This window comes from Anguilla rostrata, chromosome 9 (genome assembly GCF_018555375.3).
Source record: "Anguilla rostrata isolate EN2019 chromosome 9, ASM1855537v3, whole genome shotgun sequence".
Classification (NCBI taxonomy): Eukaryota; Metazoa; Chordata; class Actinopteri; order Anguilliformes; family Anguillidae; genus Anguilla; species Anguilla rostrata.
Window position 1 is genome coordinate 40671031 of NC_057941.1, and position 15113 is coordinate 40686143.

At 42.9% G+C, this 15113-nt stretch overlaps 1 protein-coding gene across 5 annotated transcripts in view; it reads left to right on the plus strand.

Annotated features, from left to right (window-relative positions):
• LOC135263761 (teneurin-4-like) overlaps positions 1–15113 on the plus strand; it is a 243476-nt gene that overhangs the window by 167063 nt on the left and 61300 nt on the right. For all 5 annotated transcript variants that reach the window (XM_064352121.1, XM_064352122.1, XM_064352123.1 and 2 more), the window contains 5 exons: positions 3385–3531; positions 4611–4827; positions 9441–9560; positions 12277–12538; positions 14288–14555. In XM_064352121.1, coding sequence (XP_064208191.1) covers positions 3385–3531; positions 4611–4827; positions 9441–9560; positions 12277–12538; positions 14288–14555 — 1014 coding nt within the window. The remainder of the gene's footprint in view (positions 1–3384; positions 3532–4610; positions 4828–9440; positions 9561–12276; positions 12539–14287; positions 14556–15113) is intronic.

Below are 15113 nucleotides of genomic sequence, written 5' to 3' on the forward strand. Positions count from 1 at the left end.
TGTTCTGAATGCACAACTTCATACTACTGCTCTGTTCATCATTTTAATATATTCTGCTGTCGGTTTGGCTAAAATAGTTTTGACCCTGGGCTCTCAGGGTCCTGAGAATGAAGTCACAGGCTTGTCTAATCAAAGCTATGAACAGTGGACGATAATGACCTTACCCTTCACAATCCCTGCTTCTGTAAGACAGGGGGTCCAAGTTTACCACAATGCACTGCGGAGAATCTTCTGCTGCTGAAGTCTCATCTGCCTACACTTGAAATAAAGAGGCCCACTCAAGCACGGCTCATAAATAAATGAAGCTGCTTGACCTACAGCCCCCTCTTAACCAGTCTCTCTTCTCTCCCTCATTTTCTCTTTTTTTGTCCTCGCAAACACACACACTCTGAGACACACACCAAACCCCTATATACTCATCCCCTTACAAACATCTCAGGGCTCTCTCTCTCTCTCTCTCTCTCTCTCTCTCTGTTTTTCTATCTCTCTCTCAGTCCAAGAATTTAAATATAGTACATGTTAGGTGTTTGTATTTCAAAACATTCAGGGTTTGTTATCCTTCCATCTCCACTTGCACGGGGAGGATTGGATCAAAGGGAAAAAAAATCACCGGACTTCATGTCGTTATGTGTGTCCGTGAGAAGCCGTCGGGTTGCATAACAACATTCATTGAGGCCCTTTGCCATCTTCACCGTCACCTCTGCTCTCCTGCAAACGTGCCCACCAAGAGTTCCCCCCCACGATGTCACCGAGGACCTCGAGCCTCAAACCTGGTCGATCCCCCAAAGCTTGGGGCAGCATTCTCCAGGGCTTCGAATTTGAATTTGAATTTGAAAGCTCTGATCCAATTAAACAAATGTTCCAATCATGAGTTTTAATTTGAATTTGAAACCCTAAAGTCTGAAGTTTCTCAGAGAATGCTGTTTATCCATTTACGCTGTCTCTGTGTGTCAACCTCTCCTGATTCTCAGCTGGCCTCCATCAGCTGATTGTCATGCTTGTCAAAAGGAGTTCTCGCTGAATTTTTACTGATAGGATGTTTTTAATGACCTGTCACACTATGCAGCATGTAGGTGCCGATATCGCTGTCTCTGTTTTTTCCTGTGTGAGTTGACGTACAGTAGGTACGTCAACTGAAGATCTGGGGATTGGTATTGTGTGAAGCAATGGCATAGTAATACATTTTATTTGTGCAGCTCAAAGCACTTCATATGCAATTTAAAGTATCATAAATAAATGCAAATATATATATATGATTTAGTTCAATGTCTGTTTAAAAAAAGCACATGAAATAAATGCAGACAGATAAATGTGGTAGGCTGAGGGATTTTAAAATGTTTTGCTGACATGGCTAAAATGGTGTGTCTCGAGTACTGATTTGAAGTACTGATTTGTTTCCCTCTGTGATTGCACTTTGGGAGGGCACTCAACAAACGTGGAGTAGTGGAACTGAACGCTCTGTCTCTCTAGGACCATAGTTTGACCGTATTGAGCAGACTTAAATCAGCTGGTGATCTAAGCATGTCAATGGGTTCTCAGGGTTTGATCAGATCAGTTGGGCAATGTGGAGCTGTGTAGGGCCTAAACCTGATCTAGAGCCAGCCTAATCTGAGCAACATAGGAGTGATGCAGTTGCAGGATAGTGAATGGGTAAGGCTTTGGGCCTTACTAAGGATTACTAAGGATTTGGTCTATGTACTCAGGACATTGTTTGTGATGCCGTAGAGAACACCATTACAGTAGTCCAGTTTTATGGGATTGAAGACTTGAGTGAGGGTACTGGCATCATAAAAGTTTAGGGAGTGTCTTAGTTGGGCGATGTTGTGTAGGAGGAAGAAGGCAGGCTTAGTAATATTTTTGACATGCACCTCAAAAGAGAGAGTTGGGTTTTTTTTTTTTAAATCACCTCAAGGTTGCAATCATGGATTAAGATGTCAGTATAACTATCAATGTTGCAAACACAATTGATGTTTTTACAATCAAGCTGTTTAAATCCAGTAATTATGAGATTTATCAGATTTATTGCCATTTAGGTTAAAAAGGTTGAGCTGAATCCAAATTGCAATGTTAGTTTAGCAGTAAGAGTGGAGGAGATGGATGCTGTCGTAGCCTTGGTGTTAAAAAACAACTGCATGTCATCTGCAAGGCAATGCAGCTATAATGTTGGCTAATCTGTCCCATGGGAATGCGTGTACAATATGAACAGGCTCGGCCCAAGGGCATAGCCGTACAAGCACACCTTGTGTGACCGAAGCGGTGTCAGATAGAATCTATGTGGTTGATAGATCTATGCTGTTGAATATCTGTTAGGTTAGACCCAAACCTGGTAAGAACTCTCCTAGAGATGCCAAAGTAGCATTTTTCGTCATTTAGAAGGATGGGGTTGTCAACAGTATTGAAAGCCACAGCTCTAAATTGAGCATGATTAGAATATTTGGGGACCCTACATCAAAGGAAAGTAGATAGATTGGGACTTGTCTCAACACTTCTGAAACCAGACTGGAATTTCTGGTATCAGAGCGGGGGGGGTGTTCGTTTGGTAAAATCCTTCTTACATTACATTGTTATGACATTTTCTGTTGCCATTCCATTTAAAACTTGCTAGTCAGCTAGCTTGTTCCGGGATAGGGGATGAATAACGTAATTACAAAAATAACGTTATTTACCTTAGATAAACATTGGATCATGTGGGCCCCCCTCGTGGTCGTGTGGCCCCCCTAGCGGTTGTGGCCCTAAACAACCGCATAGAGCGTTTATGCTACGGGCTGGTATACATAATTTCATTCCAGGGCATTGATTCCAGTCCATTTGATTTTAAGGCCAGGTTTTTATGAGTATGGGAGTAACTGGAACTAATTTTATAGAAGATGGGACACACCCTGTTGACAAAGAGGCATTGTTGAAGTTTTTAATGTGGGGCATGAGATAATGATTGCATTTGCGAGGTACTATCTTTGACCATACTTGCTAAAGATACAAGAAAGGAATTGTATTTGTACTGTAAATTATTGGCTGAGATTTTCAGTAAGCTGGTCATGAAAAATTTAATTCTGTTAAAAGAAAACAACATGAAAATATTTTTTAACCATACTGTATATAATTTCTTCCCTGTTTGAGCTGGTATTGTTTTTAAACAATATGCCAAAGTGGAACAAGTGGATTAAAAAAAAAAACATTCTAGAAATGACCTCTATATACTATACATGTACATTTTTTCACATTTTAGGGTCTTTCGTATTAGATCAGATTGTCTATTGCTTCCAGACTAAATTGCAGGTACATCAACATTTAAGGCTTTCAGCCTTCTCCTTTTTTGTGGCTGGGATACCACTGACGACCCGGCTGTGTTTTTGTTTGTTGTGTCTTTTGCCCGTGTCCACACAGAGGGCTGCCCGGGCCTGTGCAATGGCAATGGCAGGTGCACTCTGGGTAACAGCGGCTGGTACTGCGTGTGCCAGCTGGGCTGGAGAGGAACCGGCTGTGACACCTCCATGGAGACGGCCTGCAGCGACGGCAAGGATAACGATGCAGGTAACGACCACCGCCCGGACACAGCCGGGAGGTGTCACCTCTACACCACACTGGGGTCAAATATTTACTTTACTGCTTTAACACTTTCTTTTCCAGACGTCAAATGGCTATTTCCTGGTTTCTAGTAAAATCAACACATACATAGTCATATTTCATTATCTGAAATGGCTCATATGTATGGATACAGCGTGTAGGAATACATTCTACTGTGTTAGTCTGAAAATTCACCTGCAAATTATCTGGGTATGCAATAATACCACTGAATTCAGTAAGATGGCCTGCAGGCCAGGAGTATGAGACAAACCTGTGTCAATTGTCTGAAATACTTTTATTCTTTAGACACCATTAAAATGTACTTTTACCAATATTCATAACTGAATTATTCTTTCATGTGATTATAGGTTTTTTTCTGGTTAGCAACAATTTGTGTAAAAAAATTCTGAGGGATCTGGAAAAGTATATTTTACTAGCATTGAAAGAGTTAAAAATACTGTATGTATTTGATGTGCCTACACCAGATCTGCTTAGATTTACTCAAAAGTTGAGCTATACTTTTGCCACTGAGCAAAAGAAACTTGTGCTGGTGAAGGTCTGTGGACAGAAACCTGCAGGGAGCCAGATTTACTCACAGATTTTGAAAGAATTAGGACATGCATGAACCTGTCTGGATTGTATTATTAGAAAGGGAATAGTCACATTTCTGAACAAGGGGACCAGTTGGAGGGATTGTGGGTAATTCACTGGATGCTGAGCCTCCGGGACCTTCGGTCCATGGCCATGATTGGACAGCAGTCTCTTGAATTGCTCAGCTCACAAATCCCAACAGGAAAACACCTTCACTTAACCGGAAGGTCTTACGGCAGCAGTGGCTTCAGTCTTCAGTCGCACCTTGATTGGCTGTGTTTTTCAGCCTGTCTGTTATTTATGGTGGAGCCTGCTTTTCAGCCTATCAGCATGCCTATCAAGTGCTGTGTAGTATGTATAATGGGTAAGGAACTTGGCTCAGAGGTTGCACATTTGATTCCAGCTGTGGACTTGAATTGGTGTTTCTCTTCACTTCTCCCCACCCCCCTGTGCAGATGGTCTGGTTGACTGCATGGATCCAGACTGCTGTCTCCAGGCCTCGTGTCATGTGACCTCGCTGTGTGTGGGTTCTCCAGACCCCCTGGACATAATCCAGGAAACGCAGCTGCCCTCCACTCAGAGCAACCTGCAGTCCTTCTATGACCGCGTCCGCTTCCTGGTAGGCCGCGACAGCACACACGTCATCCCTGGAGCCAACCCCTTCGACGGCAGGTGAGCGTTCCTACCTATTCATGGCAAAGACAAACTTCTGCTCCTTCTCCTCCTTCCTGAACTCATCTTCAGGTTTTTTAGTTCTGCTTTTGGAATAGCAGTGTTGGCAAAGACAATACCAATCTCTATTACTACATTTTTGTCTACAAATCAACAAATTTGTTTGCTTAAGTGGAAATGTTTGAAAGATTAGGATTAACAAGGTTTTATCAGCATTGTTGATATGTCATCTCATTTTCAAGTCTCCAGTAGTCTTGGAACCCCTGCTAGTTTATGAATGTGCTAGCTTATGAATCTGGTATTGTTGTTGTTATGATTGCCATAGCCTCAGGCTCCCAAGCTGCCCGCAGTCAGTCAGGTGTGAAAATAAACACTTTTTTGCTTCGTTATGATGAAAGATGGTGAACAATCAGAAGAGTAGCTTTTCTGTGCCAGTAGCTTTTTTTTCTTCTCATTTTAAGGCAGACATGTAAAACTTGTCAAAGAAAGCAGAGATCAGGAAAAAGTATTCTTAGCCATGTGAAGTCCATGCTGTGATCCTTTGAGAAGGAAGCCATGTTTGGGAGGGCTTCTGGTCATTCAGAATCACTTCCATGCCTCACATTTTAGTGTAGGCTTGAGAATAAGGAGAACACTGCTTTGATATGATTGTCATTTGTCCTGTGCGCTCATCTCAGCTGTCACTCAATCACAGCTGTACTCACTTGCCCACTACTGCTACCCAGACCACTCATCTTCAGCCAACTGTACAAACCTCGCCTCCATCTAATACCCCAACCCACACCACTCCTCTTCAGCCAACTGTACAAACCTCGCCTTTATCTAATACCCCAACCCACACCACTCATCTTCAGCCAACTGTACAAACCTCACCTCCATCCTAAACCCCCACCCACACTACTCTTCTACAGCCCACTGTACCAACCCTGCCTCCATCCTAAATCCCCACCCACACAACTCCACTAGAGCCCACTACAGAAACCCTGCTTCTAGCTTATACATAATTTTCCCTTTCTCAAATGGGCATAAAAATTTTATTTTTCAATGCTGATATTGCACCAGTGGTTTGGCAGCGGCATTACGCATGTCACCCGATACTCTTGTGAAACGCTTTCTGAGGTATAACTCAAGACTACCAGCTTTTATATATTTTTGCTTTTTTGTCATTTTTCATCAAAGCGGGAGAGAACAGCACATTATTCCCTCAATCTCCCCTCCGAAGATGTCTGTCCATAAATAAACGAAGATTGAAATGGTGTAGACCTCTGCTCTTCTAAAAATATCAGCATTCATAAATTATTTACAGCTGATGCTCCTTCTACTAACTTTACAAACAGACAGGGAGTGTGTTGCGGCTTTTTTGGGGTCCCCAGACAAATCTGCTATGGTGGGCATAGCGGGACACCTGGTGAGCCCTCAATCGATTCCCTTCCACTTCCTCTTGCCAATCACTGTGTCGGAGGGTTGTCACCAATATATCTTAAAACAAAGCTGCAAGGAAGGCCTTGTGTTGGCCAGCAGGACTTTATCCTGGGAAATGTCTGCCACATCTTCAGAATGATTTCCATTTTGAAGATGTAGTGGAGCACTTGGATAGAAAATTGTGTTCTCACCTCAATAATACTGATATGAAATGCAGGGCAGCGGGCAATTCATGAAGTGACAAATCTGGCTTTGCCAGGCGATCAATTCCAAGTCGAGAAAGTGGCCTATTTGTCCAGGAGAGGCACTGGTGTTCAGCGTGAATGTTTTCTAATAAGGCAGATCCCTGCTAAGTGAAACACCATTTTTTCTAATGAGACACAAGTGGTCTTTTCCTTTTCTGTCAACCAAGGTGCAACAATAAAAGTGAGTGAATGACACTTTCAAACAGATAAATCTCCCTGGTGCGCTGACAGTACAAGGAACAATCAATTGAACAGTAAATTTTGCCAATGATATATGAGACAGTATTTTACCCAGCGATTTGCGTGGAATGCTAATGCATGGTACACTTTGCCTGGTCATGTAGTAGAGGTAGAAAGCAACTGGGTTTTAAAGTCCAGGCCTAATACAGTGCTGGATATTTCCTAGTCTGTCGGCAAATGACAAGCCTGAATGGGCTGAATGGCCTGTCATCAGTATGTAAGTTCACGTTCTTATTTTGCAGACCAAACCTTTCTATAAAACATATAAGGCCGTTCCAGGTCACCATTTTGCAGTTTGGTTTTCTGGTTTTAAAGAGTTGGCACCTGATGTTTTCCTAGCATGTTATCTTATTTTCAGTCCTGGTTTCTTTTTCCCCTTCTGTTGTAGCATGAGAGCTAAGACGTAGACTTCCAAAAAGCCTCTTCTTCTAATAATGCGTTTATTAGATACGAAATGTACTTTGCAAATGCCTGATTCATGTTCCTTTTACAATAAGCTGTAATGGTAGTGCTGTACCTCTTCCTTTTATTCTATTTGCCCACTTAAGAACAAGGTTACTTAGCAAGCCCTAAGAAAGAGTCAACGGGCTAGCAATCATGGCCATAAGGTGGTAATATGTTTATTTACTTATCATTGTGCTTCATGGTCATGTCATATGTCTTTTGCACATTGCGTTTCTGTTCATTGGTGTGTATCGCAGGAACCTTACCGTGTTGTAAGTAACATAGTAAAGATGCAATATAGTGTAGGACTGCTATTAACTACATAACCTGCTGCAGTATTGGGAGAAAACCCATTTATATTGCGTAAAGGTATTAATGTCAAGAGAAATAATAGTGCCCAATTTTTGGGGCATAGCCGTGGTGTAAAGCTTAAGGGGACACTTTCCTGTGCAGCTGTGAGAACGAGAGAATAATTTTCAGTGGACTGTCTTTTCATAGACAGACAATAGTACAATGGTACGCATTAACACATTTATTTGTTTTCATTTTTAATAAAATAGATAAAATAGGGTGGTGGCCCATCAGCTCTCCCCTGATTATGACAAAAAAATCACTCACAAAAGCTGGATGTTGCGATTCAACTCTAAAAACGTAGAAGTGGGAGAGCTATTGTAAAAGGCATGCCATTGACCAATAAATGATTGCTGTTTCACTGATCAAACAGGTCCATTATAACTATTCATTTATGATTGGGTTTGAAATTGTGGTGTGAATGTAAAGTGAAACCAAAAGGCATCTCAGTGAGGGGGACGTGACCAGCCGCATCCTCAAAAACAGGAAATTTGACTTGATTTGATTTGAAGCAGGGACTCATTGATTGGCTATTGGTGGGGACCAATCAGGCATTTATCAGTGTTTTGTGGGATGTATGTTCACCTAAGGTGCTTGCCTCACACAGCAGATTTATTTTTTAAATTGTACTTTTTTTCTATTTTACTGATGAATATTTTATTCTCCATAGAAACAGGTGGTCTGAGGTGGTAACATATTTACATATTCTTTTGTTTGTGATTAATTTGATTGCTGCTTGAATTAGTGGTAATTGTAGTATGGATTAAGAGACCTAGTTTAGCTGCTGTTTTAATTCCATTTGAACGTGTTGTGCATATTAATACATTTCAGTTCCTTGAATAAAGGTTAAAAACACATAATACAATAACCCAATCTGTGCATTGCCTTAAACAGATTTTGAGGGGTTTAACTCTAGTTTTTCTGAACTCTGTCTTGAAAATAATGTTCACCTGAAGTTGTAATTGAAATTAAAAGTATTTAAAAGTTTTAAAAAGGCTGTACCACATTTCTTGCTGAGGTAATATATGAATATACACAGATCAATTTTATGAGCAGAGAATAGAGCGAGAGCAGATCCTGTCTGTCAGTTTGCCGCGGGATTGTGCATAATCAGGGTCTTTTCAAGTAGGAGGGAGAAATTGTCTGTTTAAGTATTTTATTTTGTTTTCATATCGTGAGTTAATGATTTTGCCTCAAGTGAAGAGAGGGACATCACATAGGCTAGCTATTTGCAATAGCGTCCTCAATCATTTCTGAGAGCAGTGTGATTTTCAACAACAGCCCGGGTTCAAACCGCAAGATCCAAAGAGCGGAGAGTTGTTTTTCACTACAGAGCCGTCAATACTGAGAGTCGACTTCGCTCCAGTTTGCTTGGGAAGGTCAAAGCTTATTCGTGTAGGTGTCTTATAGTAGCAGTGCTGATATAGGATCAGTTTTGGCTGATAATGGATAAGTCTAGCATATCCCAGGAGAAACCAGATCGTAGCTCTGCACTTTATGAATAGGGAACCCTGACCTGGGATCAGTTTAGCCTCAGTCTTTTAGCCTAAAATGGACGTGGTTTGATTATGGACAGGTTATGATTGTGTATCAGTGCTCCTACTGTACTTTCAGCTTTTATTTGGGAAGCATTAGCAGTCCTTAATGGCTCTGGAGATTAATTTGATCTGATATGTCACATTTGCTCTTCCCTAAAAAAGGCACGCATGAGGTGATTTAATTTTAAATCACAAATCACTCCTGAAGATTACAGATCCCCCCCAACCGATATAGTATATATACTGAAATAGTTTTTCTCCCCTAAGTTGTTGCTACGATTGTATTCCCATTCACTCACTGGGAGCGTAGTTTGCACCACCACCAACCCCACACCCGCCCCCCTTAAACTGAGTATACCTGTTCCCCCTGCAGCCATGCCTGTGTGATACGTGGGCAGGTGGTCACCTCGGACGGGACCCCCCTGGTAGGAGTGAATGTCAGCTTCATCAACAAGCCAGCGTACGGATACACCATCACTCGACAAGATGGCAGGTAAGTCCTCACGTTCCATCACCCCCACCTTACAGAAATGAACTATCCTGAAATATATTGCAATGAAGACCAGAATACGATATTCCAAGACTTCACAATACGTATACAAGTATACAAATGATTGCCATTTTCAGATAGAGTATTGCATTATATTTTAAGAAATATCATTCTTCTCACTCTTGGCCACCCTCTCCCTCGCCCTCTCTTATCCCTTTTCTCCCCCTCCATCCCTCCCAGCTGTAAACACAGCTCCATCTCTCCATTCCTCCTGTAAACACGCTCATCACCCCCCTACGCCCCCCCCCCCCCTTCTGAATCACTGTAAACAGACTCAGCGCAGCGTGAAATCACAAACGCACCTGTTCACGCACTTAGAAGCGAGGGAGCGGGGGAGCAGGGGGGCGGGGGGTGCTCTCCCTTCTCTTTTACCATTTTTTTACGATGCGTGTCACACTGTCTGAGGAGAGGAGAGGCTCCCGTGCTGAAAATTGCTTTCTGACCATCCCAAATCCCTTCTCAGAAGAAAAAAAAGAGAAACGAGTGATTGATGGCCTCCCGCGAAGAGCCCATTGATCCGCCGCGCTTTACCACGCTCTGACCGGGCACCTCGGGGTGGTGCGGGGCAGGGCGGGGCATGGCGGGGCGGGGCGGCCGGCCAAAGTCTGCCCCCCAGGCTCTTGTGTGCGCAGGCCGTTTTGCCGGAGTCGGCCCCTCGCTGATCTCCCCACATGTGCCGTCAGGTTCCTCCAGCTCATCTGCTGCTCGTCTTTAATCAGCTGAAATACAAGCCTGTCACGTCTGTCCACCCGCCTCCGCTGGCTGCCTGTGGCTACCTGTGCATGTCGGATCACCCAGTGCAGAACTTTCCATGGCTTCACTGCCCACCAATGCTATCTACAGCTGTATCCTCACACCCATTTCCTGCTAGGACCACTACATTCTCAATCTCACTGTTGCACCTACTGCCGTTTAACTTTATTTTGTAGGACTATGAATTTACTAATTCTAAGTTGTATGTTAACGGCTGCTATCAGTCGCTACTCTTTTGCGGAAGAAGGTTGCATAGCCAAAACATCCATATTATTTTTGCTTGCTGTCAGTAAAGTAGAGTAAGAAGCTGTATGTAAGGTGCTCTGGATAAGAGAGGCTGCTAAATGGCTAAATATAATGTAAAGTAATGTAATGAATGCCACACTTGGCCCCTGACTCCACCTCCACTGTGGTTCTCGCATTTCTGGGCGAGGACACACAATGAAGGGTAGAACGGGTCTCAGCGCACCACCTCGCCCAATCAGGACGCAGCGCCCGGGGCAGCGAATGGCTTTTTATAGCACCGTGTGGGGAACGATACTGGCATCACTGCTGGTGGATCACCATGACACCAGCTCCGGGTTACTGTCCATTTGTCCTTAACTGTGAGATGCAGGGTTGAGCATGGAGTCCCGCACAGAGACCAGCCCTCCATGCCCAGGGACCCAGATAGATTCTGCTATTAATTACATGCCACAAATGCAATGTACCATGATATAGACATGGTCCTTACAGTCAATGAAGTGAAAGGGAACCAGAGCACATAATAATGTTAAATAAAATAAAGTACTACTACTATTACAACTAATAAATAATAATAATATTAATAATAATACATTTATTATTTGAATTATTGTTTTTATATTCATTTATTTAGTACTTTTCCCATATGCTCAATTTGCTTTACACACTAAAATCTGAATTGACATCAATGATACAATTAAAATTTGTTCAAAAAGATATTGATAATTCCCAAATGCACAGAACTCATTTTGTAGTGATTGTGGTACAGTACAGTGAAATCAGGATACAATGCACAAGCATTTGGATACTCTGTGACGAAGATGCAGGTGCATGCAAGGTGCATGTTCATTCATTCAATGTCCTTTTGAAAGCAACAGTAGACTCCAGTCAGCTCAGTGGTACTGGTAGAAGACATATTGTATGTTTTTCAGTTAACTGTCACACTGACCCCAGTTACGCAACTTAAGGATACACACGCTGTGTGGAGGCGCACAAGATTCAAAGAAGTGAGGTAAATGAATCATGAATCACGATGAGGCACATCCTCTTGCAGGGGGACCAGGGACACTTTGTGGCAGACAGCCTCTCTTATCTCCCCAGGATAATTATATTACAGCGCTCTCATGCTAATGGCCAGCGTGTCGCTCCGCAGCCCCTTTAGCGTGATTGGACTTAGCCTTTTCGTCTCGCTGCTTTGCCTCCGCTCCATTTCTCAGAGCCCCGTCAGCCGCTATTTCTCTCCGGACGCAGGCTGAGGTGCCCGTGCTCCGCATTACAGGATTTAAATCCCCCCCCGTCTGCGAGTGAAAAAATTATAATTCTGCTGGTTTCTTGCTGCCTTACCTCCCAGTCCAGACTCCTTTTATTACTCTGCACTTTATTCTGTTAATTTGTTTCTACTCTCTCATTCCCTCAACCCTCTATGCTAAGCTTACTTAGCCGTTCTGTTTGCTAAAATTTACAGCACAGTGTGCATTTTATCTGCATCAAGTACTTTGCAAATCGAACCTTTTTTTTAATATATGTAACCCGTCCGTTTGAATCACATTTATTTTCTGTTTGGCCTGACAAATACTGGCCTGACAAAGTCAATAAACATACATTAATAAAGTTGAAGTTTGTGTTTAACTTTATTTCCCTCTGCTTTTACCTTTGACCCCAGTTTCGACCTGGTGACTAACGGGGGTGTGGCCATCGGCCTGCGGTTCGAGCGTGCCCCTTTCATAACCCAGGAGCACACCGTGTGGTTGCCGTGGGGACGCTTCTTCGTCATGGACACTGTCGTCATGCGCCACGAGGAGAACGAAATCCCCAGCTGTGATATCAGCAGCTTCTTGCACCCCAGCCCCGTGGTCATCCCTGCCCCCCTCACCGCGTTTGCTGGCTCCTGCTCTGAGCGGGGCGCTGTTGTACCCGAAATCCAGGTGACTCGCCCCTTTCTAGAATCTTCTAGAAAACATACTGCCTGCCTGGCATTCCGCTGTTGTGGCATAAAATACTTATGGGACAGGGAATCAAGCAGTAAACTATGAGTGTAATAAAGCTGTTATGATTTTCATCACAGTGTGATAGCGCTGCAAAAACTGTTTTCCCAGATGAAGTATAAAGAATATTTTGCTCAATTGACTATGTACTTAGTCATAGTTGTGTGCATAATACAGGATAATTTTATGTCTTAGAAGGATAAAGGAGGAAAAGCCCTCACTATTTGGAGATTTTGATTGAGCTTGATAGTTTGGCTTTCACAGAGAGATTGTGTTTCACAGTGTTTCTGTCTCTGTCTAATCATTATGTTTTAAGAGTTTTACAAGATTAATCTTATCCCAATAAGTTAGTGTTTGGCATAGGCTGTTCATAACAATATAACTTTTCTACCTCCTCTTGGCTTAAACACGCGAACAGAGACACAGACAAACGTATAAAGGCATTGTAGCGGTTAATTCTGACCAATTAAGGGCAATTCGAGCAAATGGGGAGCTTTTGGAGTCAATTGCATGAATAACCAGGAAGACCTCTGTGACCAGCGCTGCTGTAATCGACCGAGAGCTCTCCCTAATTGGTGCGCTGCGACCGTGTGTCCCAGGCCTGTGGAAATAGGTCGCTCGGGAGCGGTCTATGAGGCATTTGGATTTGTGGATCATCAGGTGCAGGCTTTCGGGGTGGGGGGAGTATTTCTGAGGCGGGTCTGTCCCTCTTCCCCTCCTGCAGTTGAAAGAGCACAGAGATTAAAGGTTTACTTAGCAGGAATGACCCGCATGACCCGCCTACTGTTCAAGATTTAAGTTTGCCGCAGCTGAGGCGAGAAGTCTGCTGGGGTTGAGAAAGTTTAGTTTTTTATTATATTTTCAGGGAAAGTGTTCCTCAGAGAGGCATGGTTGTTGTTTATGATCAGGGTTTGATTCCCTGGATTTATAGTGGGATGGGTGACATAAAGCTGCAGGTCTTTTAACTACTGTTTTTTCATGTGGGCCAGACTGTGTCTAATAATGGGACATAGAAGCCTTTTTCACAAGCTATTTGTGAAACGGTGTACAAATAAGTAACATATGCATATATAACCTAATGGATGGTACACTTTTATATTGTTTCTCAAAGGACCGAGAGTAAGTCTGTGGCAGGCTGCATTGGGCTCTCCTGCCAGTTAAAATAAATGACAGGGCTCTAAATAGCCCCACTGTACACTAGTGTAGTGTTAAAAGTTTTTCAGGTACCACCACAAAACCACCACCACCGTCTTGCCATGTCATGCTGTCCGATTTGTAAGTTATTTAGCAAATCGGTTCAATTCATGAAGTTGGTTTTGTGAACTAATAAGAATTTATGGATGACATCCAAGTCAAGGGCATCTACACTTACCAGGGAAAAGCCTGTCTTGAAGTTAATTACACACATCTTAAAACCTATAGGCTGTTGTGTATTGTATTGTGTATATATGTTGTATATGTTGTGCTGGATTTCAACTGTTTATTGTATGAGTGTTAATTATAACAGACTATAGTGTGAGTGATTACAACAGGCCATAGTGTGAGAGATTATAACAGGTTATAGTGTGAGACATTAACATGTCGTTGTCTGGGATTGTAATGGTTTGAGAGTGTAACAGGTGATTGTACGGGAGTGTAGCAGCCAATTTTGTGGGAATGTAACAAGCGGTTGGCATCTCCCTGCTCCAGGCTCTCCAGAAGGAGGTCCGTATCCCAGGAACAGACATGAAGCTGTCCCACCTGAGCAGCCGCACAGTGGGGTACAAGTCCATCCTGCGGGTGGTGCTAACGCACGGCACCATCCCCTTCAACCTGATGAAGGTGCACCTGACGGTTGCCGTGGAGGGACGTCTCCACAGGAAGTGGTTCCCGGCCGCGCCCAATCTTTCCTACCACTTCGTCTGGGACAAGACTGACGTGTACAGTCAGAAGGTGTACGGGCTGAGCGAGGCTTTCAGTGAGTCACAAACGTGGTCCTCTCTAGAGGTTTTCAAAATGGTGTCCTTTGTTTTTGTTTCTTGAAGTTTGTTAATGGCTATTTGGTTTTACACAAGGGTAAAAAAAGAAAACAACAACAGACACCAACATTTCAGAACCAGATTTGTCTTTCACAAGATTTTACATTTTGGCTAGTAAAGGGTATCACGGAAAATTGTCAGTGATCTGCAGAAGAAAGTATTTAAAATACATACTTGCTCCTTGGTTTGATACATACCAATAATACGTTACATTTTTGCAAAGCATTCATACCAAGCTCATAATTAGTTTCTGCAGCACATGATTTCGGTAGTGTTGTTACTCAGTCTGGTTTGTAACTGACCTGCTGGGTTGTGTACTACTGTGTGGACATTGTAAAGTATGTCCTTTTATACATTTATTGTCCTTTGTTTAGCTGACAGACAAAATGTATCTAGACACTGACTTAGAGTTCAGTAGTTCTGAAATGCAGGAATTGAATCATTCAATAAAACGTAAGCTTCTTAAATAATCCAGCACAGCTGCTCAGTACTCCTTG